Below are 16,124 nucleotides of genomic sequence, written 5' to 3' on the forward strand. Positions count from 1 at the left end.
AGATCTTCCTGCAAGTTCAGTGATATAGCTATGGGTTATGTTAATTGTTAATGCTGTGGGCTTTGTTAAACTAATTTATGGGCTGTGCTACTGTAATCGATCAGGCTTTCTGTTATCATTCCCCTAGTAACACACAGGAAAGCAAAGACTGGCTGCTCAGAGTGTTCCTAAATAAATGACCTTTCCCTGCTGAGTTACCGACAGTGTCACTGACTGATGCCCCTCAAGCATTAGGACAAAGCTCAGCAGAAGTTCAGCGAAGCGGTTTCGGATAGCCTTTCTCATGTTAAACCACCTGTGTGAGCACTGGGCAGCTATAGCTCGAGCCGTTCTGTTTGTACAGACTGGTCAGCTCACATGGACAGAGCAGGGACATCTGGGAGCCCGGTGCCAGCACCCACACTGCCGCCCTGCCTCTGCAGTCCCATCCTCTCCTTCCTGGGGGGAACCCAGCCTGGCTTTGCCCTCAGAGCAGGGACAAGTCTGCTTTGAACCCCATCACTCCCCAAATGCTCCTCCTGCTTATTGTGCCTAGAGAGGCCCCAGGACCAAGTTGGAGCTGCACCAGTGTCCATGCAAGCAGAGGTGTGCTTCACAGTGGGGTTTTGCAGGTGGGCAGTGGGGACAGCTGGAGCTAGGTTAGGGCACTCCTCTGGTAAGGGTTCATCGTGATGCAGAGCCAGCTCCTACCAGCTCCAGGGCTGCCTCCCAGCCCCGCTCTGGACCATCCATTTCAAAGGGATTTAGCTGAGGGCTTGCACAGCAATTACCACCCATGGAGCAAACGTGTCCTGCCAGGAAAATACCTCCCATCTGGAGCTGGACATATGTCTGAGATGTACAGAGGGGAGAAAAAAAACAACAGCGCAAGCCAAAACATGCCATAGATGTTGTTCATTGTCACTTTTATGTAACAGTCATAGATAACATTGCTGAAAGCAAGAACCGGTCTCTTTTTTTCCCCCCTTTTTTTGCATTCAGACAAGCCATTATAATATTTAACTATCTGCGGTAGACAGGGAGAGCTTCTGAGCCTGCCGTCTCTGCTAGTCTCACCTGGGGAGACCTGTTTGCAGCACACAGACTGATGGTTCAACCCAGAGCTTGTGTCCCAGCTCTGCTGCTCACTTCCGTGCACTGCAGCTTGGGCCCTGGTTCCCACATGCACTGCGTGTCCCACGTCAGTCCCAGGTCCCCCACCTCTGTAGCACATGACAGCATTGATCCAGTTCTCCTCTAGTTAAATACCAGCAGTCACTTCAGGAAAGCCTTTGGTGCAATCTTACTGCCTCGGTGCACATCCTGGTCCCAGGGGACCTCGTGGCTACACTTCCAATCACTTGGAAGGGACCAGAATTTGCTTTAGGGTCTTAATACCAAGAAAGTAAAGTCTATAAAGGAAAGAAGTTCAGGCACATGAAAAAGAGCATGAACTTTCCCTAAAACTAAAACCAGAGCAGCACCTATGATCCTCCTTGGCCCATCTATTCTCACGCTTTTCATTATACTTGATCCTCTTAGGTTATGGTCACTGCTTCACTGGCAGTCGTGATGAGCTTGCAGTGACCGAGCAATGCTGGTGTTTCATCTCTCAGTAAATAATGGGTTTCTGTCCTGAGAAAGTTGCTAGAAGGTAACCTGGTATCACAACAAGGAACATGCAAATCTTAAAAGTCAAGCAGAGAGCAGGCTTTTACAATTAGTCCAACATATGCCCTAAAAAAGGAAGAAAAATCCTTGCAGTCTGATTTTGTCACATAAAGGTATCTCGTAAAGCAAAGAGCACAAACAAGGCTATAGAAACAACACAACCTCCTGCTTGCACACTGTCATGGTTGAAACACGTCCAGCCAGCAAAACTGTAAGTGGTGCAAAGTGGGGGTCAGGTCAGTGGGGCACCTTCCAGTTAATGCTGCAATACCCATTTCCCCTTGGGGCTGTCATTAATTGTAAGGGCATGGTACGGGCAGCCCGAGGCCTCGCCTCAGGCCAGAGCCTGTGGGTCAAAGCACGGGGCAGAAGGGAGGGAAGGGAGATGCAGAGGGTGGGGAAGGAGGAGCAGTGAGGGGAGGTGACCTGGCCATGGTCACGCCATGGGAGGAACGGCAGCAGGACTTGAGTGTCCTGACCTGGTGGCCAGGAGTGCCTGGGCCTGTCGTGTGGTCAGTGATGTGCTGTGTCTTGTGCTGCAGCAGGGATAAGGGAGGGAGGAGAGGCTTCCTAGGAGGAAAGAGGAGGTAAATATTCGGGCTGAAACAGAAGAAAAAAAATGCACATCAGCCCAGCCAGAGTTTCCAAGAATCTCCTAAAAATGTTGTGACTTGAGAAATCCTTATGAGATCGGACAGCCTTTCCATGATGCCTGGAGAGAAAAGCAAGTGATGTGCATCCCAACTGATGCAGGTGGGATCCACCTTGATCCTCTGCACGGGCAAGAGTAAGGGGGAGTTTGCTCAGTCCATTTTCCTTAGCGCCTCAGGTGATCAGCGCTGTGTGCTGGTGGCACAACTGCACTAGTAGTTGGTTTCTCAAAGGCATCAGATCACTCAGCAGGAGGCAGCAAGCATGGGACAAAAAGGTGAAAACATGAGGCTACAGCATCAGCCAGCCTGTCTGTCCTTAGCTCCAGGTGAGTGATGACCCCGCTCAATGTAATGCTTTGTCAACTAGTAACATCGTCATCCCACTGGGCTCTTCCAGTGGGTCATGGAGACACACATGTAACATACTCCTCCTGTCCTTTCCCTGGCTCTCCTGCAGCACAGTTGTACCGAGTATTTCAGCGTAAAATGCCAGGTTAGCACCTGCAGCTCAGAGGTGTGAGCCACAGCAGCCAGAAGGCATCTGCTGGAGGGGTCCTCCTGGTCTGCCAGCTGCAAGGTTTATGTGAAATGAGACTTTTGCCCAATGTTCTTTCCGCAGTGCCTGAAGGTCCGTGCTTGGTCCTTCCTTTCCGGGTGCATGGCAATGTCTAGGCCTCCTCGCTGCCTCGCAGGTCTTGCAGCTCAGTCATAGCTTTGGCTGAGAGCCTCTTGCGGCGGAACACGGCTGCGATCTCCTCAAAGGACTTTCCTTTCGTCTCGGGTACTTTGAAGTATGCAAACAGAAAGAAGACTAGAAGCAGAGCCGCAAAGATCGCAAACACGTACGGTCCACAGAGATCCTGCAGTGGGGGAAGTGGGAACAGGGGACACCACCATCAGCGCCGCAGGGACAGCTTCCCCTTCCTACCCTGGGTGGCTGAGGTGCCCCACGGGACTTGGGGGCGGAGATCTGGGAGGCACGGCCATGTCCCACTGGGCTGCTTCGGGAGCCCAGCAGTGGGGTCGTGCCCGTCATTGATTTGTGTGGGTTTAGGGGGATTTCTTACCGCTATATACTGGAAACACATTCCCACGATGAAGTTGCAGGCCCAGTTGCAGAAGCCGGCAACAGCGATGGCAGCAGGGCGCGGGCCTTGGCTGAACAGTTCGGCTACGATGAACCAGGGGATGGGCCCGGGCCCAACTTCAAAGAAGATGACGAAGAGGAAGATCGCGACCATGCTGACATAGCTCATCCAGGCAAACTGGCTCTGTAAGGGGGTGCACTCGGTGTTGTGGTCCCAACGCGACTCTCATTAATTACCACTAATAATTTTAATTAGGCTTCTATTTCAGAAACTTCTTTCTATTCAGACAAGTGGGGACTGGACATGAATAGTTAAAGCTCTAAACTCTTGTGCAAGGTGCCAGCTAGGTGTGTGGTGCCACCTTGGCCGCTTGCAGAGGGACGGTGGAGCTCACAGCTATCAGCTCAGCTGTGCCTTCAAGCCCTCTCCTTGCCTGCAGTCCAGCCAGGAAGAGGCAAAATGCTGTTGTCTTTAATAACCAGGGTGTTCAGTAAAGGAGGCCACCCCTCGCTTGGTTTTACATCTTGACAGAAGCTTGCACCAGTGGTTTGGACTGACTACGATGGGGGCCAGCTCCATCCTCTGCCTGTTCTGCCCCGTGTCTCACAGCCTGACCCCTCTGCTGGATGTCGGAAGGAATAATTTGTCCCTTTTTTATGAGAAGATACTAGACTAGCATCCCTGCACCAAACCAGGGAGATGCAGGTTGAGGGTTTAGGGCACACTGTTTGCACGTGGAGGTATTCCTAGGTTTTCTTAGCAGGCATGGGATTATGCTGTGGGAATGGCACAGTGTAAGGAGCTGAGGTTCTCAGCGGGCTCAGGGAGGGGACAGGGGACACACGTCCTTTCTAGCAGCCTTGGGTGTATCTCGGGGGCCAAAGAGTGCAATGTCCTCCGGCACTGCTGTAACCAGAGGTGGCTCCAGCTATTTGAACTGTCCCTTCTAAGGACAAATGTTTTCTGAACTTGAGATGAAAATGCAAACATTCACTTTAAAGGGGTGGGTTCTCTTCTCTTGTTTGAAAACCATGGAGGAAAAATGGAGAGAAATCCTTACCAGGAGCACAAGTCCAACTGTCATGGCCACGGCGCTTATTAACATGCCCATCAAACCAGCCAGGAACAGGGACCGCCTGCCCGCCTTCTCCACCAGAAAGACCTGTAGAAACACATGTAGCAGCTCAGTCTCCAGCACCGCTGCTCCCAGGAGGTTCAATCAGGTCCATTAGCCGTGAACAACCACGCCACACTCCTGCTCTTTTAGCTGTTGTGGCAGAGATTTATGTCCTGATTTCCAAGTGTCAGAAACTCAGATGGTGGCTGGGGGGGGGAGCCAGACTGAGGGTGAGGCAAAACCTCGGATACTCAGAACTCGTGCAATCCCAAGCTCTCAGGACTTCCCACTGTTCTTACACATGTATTACTGACTCTGGGATTTCTCTCTCCCTCTTTTCCCCGGGAAGAACAAACTTACTAGGTCTGCATTAATTTGGAAGCAGCCTTCAAAATGTAGCATGATTCAAGTCACATCACGGGCCATTGCACCTTGCCTGTCCTATGGCAGGGATAGTCGTGTAGTAGCTGGAGTCAGGATTTTTCCTCCGATTGCTCCCAGACACCTTTTGCTTCCCTGTTAGGCCACAAGGCTTAGTTTGCTCCTTCTCAGCTCCTCTTGGTCATCTCACCCAACTTTTGACATCTAAGTCTGTACCAATCACTTCACCCCATGGGGAGATGTAGGTAGCTCCAGAGCACGGTGCATCTGGCCTGCTCTAAGATACTGTGCACTAGCCTCTGAGGCTGCCTGCTTCTTCCCCTCTGCTCGAAAGGACACTTTTGGCCATCAGCAAAACCTTTCCTGCCACTGCAGTGAGCCATTTATGCTTCCAAGAGACCACCTCTTTGGCTGGAGGCAGTTCCTCCTGCTGCCTCATGAAGCTGCAGAGGGTGAGCCCCTGCACTCCGTGCTCCCCTTGCCAAGGTCCACCCGGCTGTCAGTGCTTCTGCCTTTTGATCAGGGTCTGTCATTTATTGACAAATGCAGGTAATTTTTAAGTGCTTGTGGCCAAAAGAAGCAAAGAGCAAATGCCGCAGGCTGCAAGTACCAGAGCCCTGGGGTTGAGATCAAACTTCAGGAGACCCTCCAAGCTGGCGAAAGACCCCTCCCAGCCACACGCCTCCGTGCCTCATTTCCCAATAAATATTCATGTTGTTTCCTCTGTATGGGACCTGTGACAGAGTTCCTCTAAAGCAGGTTCACCCCAAGCCCTCCTATCTCATGCACACTGTACGAAGATCTCTTAGAGCTGTGTATTTCTGCCTTGCAGCTGGTCCTGCTTCGTGGTGGGTGTAAGTCCTTTGCTCCCTAAGTCCCTCTAGAGGTGTGAGGGAAATGGGCTTGGCATTTTCTGATCTTTTTATATTAATGGCCACATTAAAAAAGAGTTGCCTGCTGATAGGAATTGTGTTAATACTCTCAGGAGAGGGACAAACGAAGGGAAAGGCTGTGAAAACAGAACCATCCCTTCGTTGCTGCAGAGCACTGCACAGCTACAATGAGGCTAGGTGCTAGATTACTTCTGTTTCTGCGGAACAGCCTTTGGATACCGCTTCTGCAGGTGCTATGTGCATACAGAAAACAATCTGAAATATAACAGGTAAGAAGGAGACTGTGAGCTGCTGCCTTCCCCATCACACCCCCAGTCCCCTGCCTGCTCCCCAAGGGAAACAGGACCTACAGGATTTTGGTCTCAAAGACAACTTTTATTCTGGGGGGAAATGCTGAGCTACCAAAGCTTCCCTGAACAATGTGTTGCAGTTTTCACTCATAAGGCAGTTAGCAGTGCTGTTTGGTAGTGACAGGCTGCATTTCAAGGCTTGATTTTTCAAACGAGACTTGCCCAGGGAATGAGTTTTACTCTAAGATGTGCAGGGTCAGCCCTGCAAAACTGCAAATCCCAGCCCCAGCTCGAGGATAAAACCACCTTTCAAAATGACATTGTAGCTTATGTATTTTTGTAGTCTGGGGGGCAGAAATATTTACTTACGGAGATAACAGTGAAGACTGTGTTCACCACTCCAACACCAATGGTTGCGTAAACTGGTTGGTCAACTCCAGCTCTCTCAAAAATGTTTGTAGAGTAGTAAAAGATCTATCAAAATACATTAGGATGAAGGATTAGGCAACAGGGCTGGTGGAACTTTTTGTTCTCTTGAGGGAAGAGTTGCGTTTGCTTGGCTGAGATGTGAAGTAATTTAATTATGATTAGTTTTTCAACTTTTAATGGCTTATTATAATAATTAAAGCTGAAACTTTCAAAGGAGCCTGAGGGAGCTAAAAAGCTCATTGTAATTCCCCTCCTGAGCTACTGCATTTGCACATTTAAAACTGTTTTCTCCTATGTAGGCCCGTGTTTAATCTTGAAAGTCAGATCACCAGCACTGCATGCTGAAGACAAATACTTTAATATGACTGAGTTTTACATTAATTTTAAAATATTATCACTACATTGGAATGACTCCAATTTCTCCCTTCTGTCCAAAAATAAGACAATTCCTATCCAGTGGAAGTTAAGGAGAGGAGGTAAATGGGTGGCTGACCCTGTGGCTGGTGGTTGGGGCTGGGCATGGCCTTGAGCCAGGGCAGCTGGGCTCCGTGGGATGCTCACCCCAGTTCAGCCCCTTGAGGCTGAGCATCCCTGAGTGCTGCTGTGCCTTGAGATGTGGAAATGCTCTTTGAATTTTAAAAGCTGGTGTGACAGAGGCCTCAACCTTTGTAAAGTTGCCACCAGACTTTGAAAAATTTGCATCTTAGCTGATTTTGAAAAGGAGGCTCTGTGCTCCTGGGTGTAAAATGGTGATTTCTGGTATCTCAGGAGGTGATGCACAACCTATTTAGCTAAAAATAGCTAGAAGGTAGTGATTCTGTGGTTCCTGGGGTGAGCACGTAATCATTAAAGAGAGCAAACAGCTGATGAACTCAGATAGGCGGAGGGTCATGGGAGACCTCATTGTGGACCTGCTGTGCCCACTGGTTTTGTGCGGAATTCCCTTGCACCTTCTCCCCTCCTGCAGCCCAGCTTGGCAGCGAAGTCCACCTTCAACATGGATGGCGGTGGCCGAGGAGGCTACTGCAATCCCAGGAAAACCTTCTTTTCACCCCTACATGGCTTGGACAGAGCCAGCATTGCCTTTTCATGCTCAGCACGCATTTCTTTAAAGACAAACATTTTGGGGAGACTCACCGCGTTGATGCCTGAGAACTGCTGAGATATTTGCACCATCAGCGCCACGAGGACAGCCTGCCTGTACTTTGAAGAAGTGAAAAGCTGTCTTATGGAGACTTTCTTTTCACTAGCAGCTTCTTGCTTTTCCTTTTCCATCTCAGCGATCTCTTTCATGGGGTCACAGTTTCCTCTAAGCCTTTTCAAACCTGAAGAAAAAAAAAGATTGACAGTTTATTTTCAATGGTAGATAGGGAGCAGAGCAAGGACAAGAATCTGTCTAGCCAAAACTCAGGGTAAGCCAGCCACATGGACAGCAGTGTCCTCTTACTCTGAGGACTCCTATGGCACATCAAGGATCAAAGGTGTGTCTGCTTGGCAAGAGGCAGCAGCACATTAGTTCTGCGAAAGCTCTGAGACACCCGGCTTGAGCCTCATCCCTCAGCAATGCTGATTAATCCCATGCAAACACATCTCAACAGTTTCTGGTCCACAGCTAATTTATGCTGCAGCACCTCGGAGCATGGGCATGCAACTCTGCCCCCAAGCACGTGGACATGCTCTGTTTTACTCAACCACGGGTTTTCACCTCAGTTTCAGCTGTGTCCTACCACTGGCAGCTCTTACTCCTTGTAGAGATGGCTGGAACCAGCCAAGGAGGTTGCAGTAACTGCTGTGGATTTGCTGTGTAGTTGCAAATAGCACCAAGGACAAAGGGATCAGCTGCCCTTAGGTGATGTCCTTCATACACCTGGTTGAAATCCCTTCCAACTGAACGGGGTTTTTTTTGGGGGGAGCATCTGTTAGATTCGATATCTCTGATGGAAAGGACTAACATGCTAAGGCTCACACCACCCTCAGCAACACAGAAGCAAGCGTGCCTTAGGCAGAGACTGTATCAGGTGTCTGAAATCCCTCCTGCAAATGTGCTCTGTGGGACGGAGCAACTATACCCAGTTACTCATGTGAGCCCTCAGCTGGGCTTTTCCATCTGTGTTTAATACTATGTATAGTATAAAACCAACTCCAAGCAAGCCCAGAATGTTTATCTTACTTTTTTTAGCTTCCTCCACCTTCCCCAGTTTGATGTAAAGGTATCGGGGGCTCTCGGGGCACAGCAAAAGCAGGAAGAACTGCAGGAGGGCAGCCACACCAGACAGACCGAGGAGCAGGGGCCACAACTTGTCGTTACCCAGGAGAAACTCTAGTCCGAGAACCTGGAATAATTGAGGCATGTTTGAATGGCTTAGTTTATACCCTAGAAAATGAGAGCAATTGACCACCGTGGCATTTCAAAGTGACAACCTGGAAGAGAACTAGAAGCAAATACCAATTCTCAGTCCTAGCAATTAGATTTCTTTAACTGTGATGCACATTTACAAGGAGGGAACGAACAGATGGTATAAAATGTCATGAGCAAGACTTTGGCTTACAGATGCCGTGGGACAATCCTCTGCGAGCCTGCTCCCCACCCTGGGGTGACTCAGTCCTCCTTGGGATGTGCCACCAGCAGACCTGTGCCTGGCCAGAACCACAGCATAAACAGCTCAGCAAATACAGGCACGATGATGAAATGTTTTCTCCTCAGACCTTGCTACAGTGGGTTTCTAGGGTGTGGGATTTTATGGGCATATGTGACCTAAGCAACTACAAAGGAGCAAAGTGTGGATGGAGGTCCACGCAGTGCAGGATGCCCCAGATGCCCAGTTGTTAACCAGCACAGCCTGAGCACTGGGGCTGCAGTGCAGCATGAGGCTCAGCAAGCAAGCTAACTCGAGCTTTGCTTCAGCGTGTGATTATGGTATTGGACAAGGTGCTCCAGAGAGGCTGTGAGTACTTGCAACCTTTTTCCTTCCATAATTTGCAAAGCATTTTTGGTATGCCCACAGCCAGTGAAGCTGGCAGGATCTGCCTTGTGCGTGTTTTTCCCCATGGTCTGCCCATAGTCTGTGGCTAAATCAGATTAGATGAACCTTGTGGCTGCATTAAGTTTTTCTGGATGTGTTGGGTTTTGGTACATTTATGTGCTCATCTGTCATGTAGTTGGGACTCCTGCCACGGTGGGCAATGCTGACGGGCACGTTGGGCTCCCTGCTTCTGTGATGAAGCCACTTTTGAGTACCTGAATATCAAGGATCTCGTGTTCAGGATCCAGCCTGACTCTGACGAGATGCTTACAAAAACTTGCTAGGAGAGGAGAGAATTTGTTTGCAGAAGTACTTTTTAGTTCATGAGAAGTCATCTTTGTTAAGACACCTCTGACTCAAGGTGGGAGGGAGTTTAACCCCATCAGAGCAGATTGCTTTGCACTGCCCTTCAGCTTTTGGGTGGAATGGTGAGTGACACCCCAGCGTATCACTGGGGTATCCCTCATGTCTGAAATAGCTTCTCTGGACTCAAGCACTTTCCTTTTTACCTGGCTGATGAGGATACCCGTGACAATAGCAAGCTGGTGCAATGTTCCCAGCGCTCCTCGAAGGGCCGTGGGAGAGACCTCACTGACGTACATGGGCACGAGTCCGGAGGAGAGCCCTGCACCAAGAACATATGGGCGTTACCTCTTCCAGACCACAGCTCCGCAACCAGCAGAAACCACTTCCTGAACAGGAAAGGAGGATGGAGCCTGTGTGCTGCATCCCACATCCCACCAAGACCCCCGTGCCTGGCTGGGAGCCACCTGCACCTTGCAAAGGGGCTCGGATATCCCTGGATTCAGAGCCCCAAGCCAGGAAGCCTTTTTGCTTGAACACACACTAGCGAGCATGGAGCAGAGATCATCTGCTAGGAGAAGTTATCACAGAGTAAAGAGCTTTCTTAAAACGTGCCTTTAGTGTTTGTACTGTATTTGCATACCAGTAACAGTGATAATGAGCTATTATTTCTAAGCTAATTCTAATGTAATTCCATATTATTTGCCTACTCTTTTATCCTCTCTAGGTACAATGCTCCTGTACTATCTGCTAGATAGTACTGTTGTCTAGGGAACCTGTTCAACAGCATGGCTAATAACGCACTGTTACAACTGCCACCAGCAAGATTAAGCCTTGAGATACAGAGGAGGGACTTGCTCCTTTCTAGGATACACAAAATAAACTGATTTCATGATAGAGCCAACCCAAATATTTCTGGGAAAGATCCTGGATCGAGAAGGACAGACAGAGGGAGATGAGGGAAACTCCAACCTGTGAAACCCCTTCTGAATTAAAAAAAAAAAATAAAAAAAAAATTAATGAAAAAATATAGGAAACTCTTAATGACAGCCCTGGAGCACTCAGCACCCTGCTGAGGGACTAGTTTGCAATGCTTGACGTTGCCTGGACTTACCACAGTACAGCCCCGTGACTGCTCTCCCGGCAATGATGAGTATGTGAGATGGCCCAAATTTTGCCAGCCCCATGAGAAGGTTCCCAGCGATGGAGAGGACATTCACCACCAGCATGGCTTTCACCCTGCAAGGCAGCAGCAGCACAGCTTGCTCTGGCACCTCTTCAGCCAAAGCAGCCATCGCGACATACAGTCAGAGCTATTAAGTGACTTAATTAGCACTACAGGGGAAAAAAGAATGAATGTAGGCACTGAAAAATACCAGGCAGAGGTGCAGTCAGGGTAGCTAAAAGTATGTTATACATCCTGTGCAAATGCTGTTCAGATGCTCTTGTCTTCCTTTTGCCATGGAAAGAAAGAGCGAGGGGAATTCGGAAGTTAATCAAGGCTGCTCATTAGCTGCTTGTCTGAAGCGCTAAAAGTTGCAACAAAATGTCTGATTTATAATTGAAGATTTTAATAAGCCAGACCTCTGTGATGGTTGGAACAGTATTTTGGAGATTTGAGGGGGAGTGTTTTCATTAAATTAGGGGGAAATAATGCAAATTTTATTTCTATGAAGAGGAAATGACTCTAGAGGAAAAATCAAAGAAAAAAGCTTGGGCTGTAGCACACAAGGTCCTCTCACCTCCCCAGCCGGTCACCGATCCACCCCACGGTGAAGGAGGAGACCATGCCGCCGACAGCGAACACGGAGACGGAGAGGGACCAGTACATAGTGAGCATGTGCAGGGAGGTGGCAAGGTCATCGTTGATGTTGGCTGGGGGTGCAAATGTGCCCTGGGTGCCACCCCAGGGCTCTGTGCCAGGGACAGGGATGGTGCCATCCTCCCTAGAAGTGTTGGTGGCATGTCTGTCCAGGCGGACGATGCCCAGCACACGCCCATAGTGGGCTTCTATCACCTGTGATAGGCAAAGAGGAAAAATGCCATCAGCTCAAATCTATAGCCACCATCAACCCCTGTTTTGGTTTTTTTTCCTGCCCCAGGAGAAGCTTTTCTTCACAGGCTCTGCAGGGGTGAAATCTTGGGGTCCCCCACAGCTCCCCAGCACCCAGACTCTCAGAGGGAAGGGACCGCAGGGGCAGGCGCGGAGCATCCCCCCTCATCCAGTGCCATCTCTCAGGGATGGGGTGAGTGTGGTGTCCGGATTCGGCACCCACGGAGAGGTGCTGTCCCTCGGTCTGGGCACGGGGACTGCGTTGCAGTGGGGACGGCACCACGAGGTGCGGAGCCCTACTCCTTTCACTAGTAAGGTGGCAGGGGGGGGTCCTCGCCATTTTCTCACCCCACTGCCTTATTGCAGGGACTTTGAACTGCAGGAGATAGCAGCTGGGGAAGGGACGGAGCTCTCCTGAGGGCTTCTGCAAGGGACAGACCAGCCCTGGCTGCCCTGAAGCCCTTGTCACTTGGCCATGTGCAGACTGGGGGCTCAGCTTACCTTCTGGGGGGCATTAATGACACCCAGGCTGTAGCCGTACTGGAAAAAGCCCAACACTGCAGTGAAGACGGAGAGGACCAGTGTTCCTGTGAGGTGCTGGGGGAGGAAGCAGAGAACAGCCTCACCCCGCTGTCCTAGTCCTGCCCAAACCTGGGGGGCTGCACCCCATTCCTATCCCAAGGGACCCCACTGCCCAGCTGGCTGGGACAGCGGCATCCAGGGATGCTGTTGCAGCAGCACGGGCGCTTTGGCTGACTCCAAAAGAGAAGGGAAAGCCCCTGGGGGTAGGCAGGATCAGGCCCCCAGGGGCAGAGCAGCTTTGCCCCACACAGAGCAATGTGTGCCAGGGCTCTCCCTGCTGCGCTGCCCGTCCTTGTCCCAGTGCTCATGCAGGCGGCAGCTCTGCCTGGTACAGCAGCGCAGGCAGCAGCAGCAGCGACGTGCCCTGCCCCGTCCCCAGCACACGGGCAGCACCACCAGTGAAGCAGAACAGCTAGGAAAAAATGACCAAAACGGTGCTTTTCAGCAGGGCTGTTTTAAGTTTTATATCCTTCCATCGCAGCTACAATTATCCAACGAGCTGCCAGAGCTCTTAAAAATAAAAAATAATCTCTTCACCCCTTTGCCCCTGCACTCAGTATACAGACATCAAAGAGCAATTAATTGGAGGAGGGAAATTTTATAGTTAGTTTCAGTGCTGGCAAGTGAAAAATACCAATGCTTATTGCTGGGCTCCTACAGAAATTCTAGTGCAAAAATACCACCAAGCCACGGTTACCTTCTCTGCTTGCATTTTGCTTTTCTCGTCCATCCCACAGCTCCGCCGCTGTCCTCCCGGGAGCGGTCACCGTCCTGGGCTGCAGGGTGAGGTGAGAGCTTGGACAGGGAAAGAGGGACAGCAGGACTGGGATGGAGGCAGCAAAACTGGCTGGTGCTCTGAGAGATGGGACTATATCAACTCTGGAGTTAATGAGAAACCCAAGCCTTCCGTGCGTTCTTTGGCCACTGCACGGCTCAGAGCAGCCACTACCAATCCTGGCATTTGGGGGGACAAATGAAACAATGGGAGATCTGCACAGACATGGAGTGGACCTGGGAAATTCAAATGATCCAGCTGAAAGGCTGGTTCGGGGCTGGCCCTCAGCTGAACAGTCTGCAATGTGACATGCCAGGGACCTGGGAACATGCTACAGACTATTTAGGGATGTTCAACACCTTTCTTGGCTTCTGTGCTGGGTTTATGTGCTACGTTACAAAGCTCTTGCTGAATTAGCAAGAAGAAACCTTCTCAGCATATGTAGCAAAGAAGCTAGAAAATGACTAAGAGTGTTTTATTTAGATAGCATTTGGCACCTGTTTTAAATATATTTATGTGTGTATATAACATACACAGCCAAACATATATAAATACAGATGTACACAGGTTTCTCTATACATACCCACATACATACCCGCACGCACAAAGCCCCATCAACACGCAGCTGCAACGCTAGTACACATCTGTATGTATTACCCTAGTGCACGCCTGTATGTATGTACCCTGGGCATTCAGAGGAGATGTCGGGGTGTGTGTGAAGATAGAGCAAAATTACCCAGAATATTATGATAACACATTTTTGTTACAAAGCCCACACGGCGCGAATGCTGAGCCTTCCAGACCCCCAGCTGATTGCTCTGCTGTCAACTATCGCTGATGCTAGCAAATATTGCCGGTGCTAGCAAATCCTACTGATGCTGCCAAATATTGCAGCCCTGGCTTGGCTCACTCGTAGCCATGAACTTTGCACATCTACAAAAGCTGGTCTGAGCTGGTCTTGCTCAGGCTTGGGCTTTGCTGTCTTTGATGTTGTTGGCAAGAGGAGATGCAGGGCCAGGGCGGATGGTGGCATCCATCGCAGACATGCCAGAATCTGAATCGGCCGAGAAGGTGATTAATGCCATTACCTTCCAGAAAAGCCCCTGGTGGGTCCGAAAGTCAAGTTACAGCGACTCATTGAGTGATGCTCTCAGTCAGCCAGGCTTCAAATGGGCACAAAATGTACTTTCTACAGAGGAAGAGGAAGGAAAAAAAAAAAAAAAGAAAAAGAAGAGATGAGTGTAAGACCACTAATCTTTGCACTGGTCTCCTCCAGTAAAGTAAAACTTTAACTGGAGGAGAAGAGTTCATTGCATTCATGCAGGCATTGATTCCAAACACCTGCATTCTCCTCTCAGGCTGGGGTAGCTGCAAGGGGGAGGACCCTGAGGCTGCCCCAATATTTGTCCTTCCAGCGGAGGTCTTTGCCCATGGCATTTGTTTGCTTGTGCTGTGTGGATACCTAGGCATTTACAAGCACCGTTTCTCTGCACTGAGGTTAAATGCCTCCACGCTGGGGGCTGGCAGGATTAGACAATTAACAGGCTGCTCAAGTTTGACTCAGAAAACAGTAAAAGCCCTGACCCCACATCCCAAACTGAAACCTGCCGGCACTGTGAAACTCCTGGCCAGGACCAGTGGCCCCCCCGGGGTCCCCATGCTGTTGCGGCTGCCTGGCCGAGGGAGGGTGATGCTTTTCCCAGCTGGGAGGCAGTTGAGGGGCAAAGGCCACCTACATACCAGAAGAAGAGAGCAAGGTGGCCTTTCTGGGGCTTGCGGCCTGTCTTGTCCCCCCCGCTGCTGCTTACAGAGCAGAACCCTCCCTTAATCCGGCTTCCCAGGGAGGGGGTGCGGAGCGGCTGGGGCAGCATGGGTGAGCATCAGTCACCTCCCCAGGAGCAGCCCAGAGACTTCCATGGAAACCTTGGATGCCAAAGGCTGGAAGCCCTATGGCCACCAGCCTCCCTCGGCCAGGTCCGCCGGCAAAAGACACCAAGTTATCCTGGGGCTCTCCCATCCCTCCCTGGCCCTTCTTACCCTCCCTGCCGGGCTGGATGCTGCCTCGCCTCACCTCTGGTGTACAGCCACCAGCTGATGCCGGCTGGGCTGTGGTGTGCTCCTCCAGAGCCTTGCCCCTGGGCAGTGGAAGCACACATTTTGCTGCCAGCAACACCGCCAGATTCAAGCTCCTGTGTTTTTCTGAGCAGGGGTTTGGAGGCAGCGTGCTGGTCAGCAGAGGCCAGCTCGAGGTCCCAAGGCTAACAGATGGGAAAGGTCAGTGTGCGTATCTGCCTCCCACTGCAGTCACTTCCCAAAGGGACTGTCGGAGCATCACACCTTCACTGTTAGCTTGGAAAACTGAAGTGCAACATTCCTACATGCTACAGCACTGGGCTCGACTCCACCGGGATGAATGATCAGTCCATCGAATCTCTCGCATGTTTGACAGCCGGTTGTGAGACCACAGACCGCCGGGTGTGGGTACCAGCGCAGTGCAGCTCAGGAGCAATCCCAACCCGTCCCACAGCTGGTGAGCCCCACCAGGCAGCAGGTAAATGATTTGACCAAGGGCACAGAGAGCACAGGGGCAAAGGGGAGGTGCAGCCCTGCCATCCTCATCCTCACTGCCGGGAACCCAGGTTTGCCAGCCCTGGGGCTTGTTTGTACTTTCTCTTGGCGGTGTTCAGATGATGTTTGGATGTGTCTGAGGGTGACAAGAGCATATGTGCTTCATGCAGCTGCAGGGGACCCTCAGCACCCCATTTACGCCTCATGTGCTAGCCCGAGCTGCCTGAGCCCCAGCTGCAGCAGCCACATGACTACCTGGCAGGCTGCTGCCCGCAGAGCTGCTCAGCTTGCCAGCCAGTTCCTACAGATGCTGGAAAAA

General features: G+C 50.7%; 1 protein-coding gene across 1 annotated transcript; it reads right to left on the reverse strand.

Annotated features, from left to right (window-relative positions):
* Nucleotides 1-879: 879 nt before the first annotated feature.
* Nucleotides 880-13,332, reverse strand: SLC2A2 (solute carrier family 2 member 2). Its single transcript, XM_056358799.1, has 11 exons — nucleotides 13,160-13,332; nucleotides 12,382-12,477; nucleotides 11,570-11,844; nucleotides 10,942-11,066; nucleotides 10,034-10,149; nucleotides 8,672-8,834; nucleotides 7,639-7,826; nucleotides 6,442-6,546; nucleotides 4,452-4,553; nucleotides 3,371-3,574; nucleotides 880-3,163 (listed from the first exon to the last, which is right to left on the reverse strand). The coding sequence occupies exons 1-11, from the start codon at nucleotides 13,190-13,192 to the stop codon at nucleotides 2,972-2,974; spliced, it is 1,599 nt and encodes a 532-aa protein (XP_056214774.1). The 5' UTR covers nucleotides 13,193-13,332; the 3' UTR covers nucleotides 880-2,971.
* Nucleotides 13,333-16,124: the final 2,792 nt, after the last annotated feature.

This window comes from Falco biarmicus, chromosome 13, assembly GCF_023638135.1.
Source record: "Falco biarmicus isolate bFalBia1 chromosome 13, bFalBia1.pri, whole genome shotgun sequence".
Classification (NCBI taxonomy): domain Eukaryota; kingdom Metazoa; phylum Chordata; class Aves; order Falconiformes; family Falconidae; genus Falco; species Falco biarmicus.

Coding starts and splice junctions, on each gene's coding strand:
- SLC2A2 (XM_056358799.1), bottom strand. CDS start 13,192: ATGGACGAGAAAAGCAAAATGCAAGCAGAGAAG. Junction 12,478..13,159: donor GCAAAATGCAAGCAGAGAAG/GTAACCGTGGCT, acceptor TTCCTCCCCCAG/CACCTCACAGGAACACTGGT. Junction 4,554..6,441: donor CAGTCTTCACTGTTATCTCC/GTAAGTAAATAT, acceptor GTGTTTCTACAG/GTCTTTCTGGTGGAGAAGGC.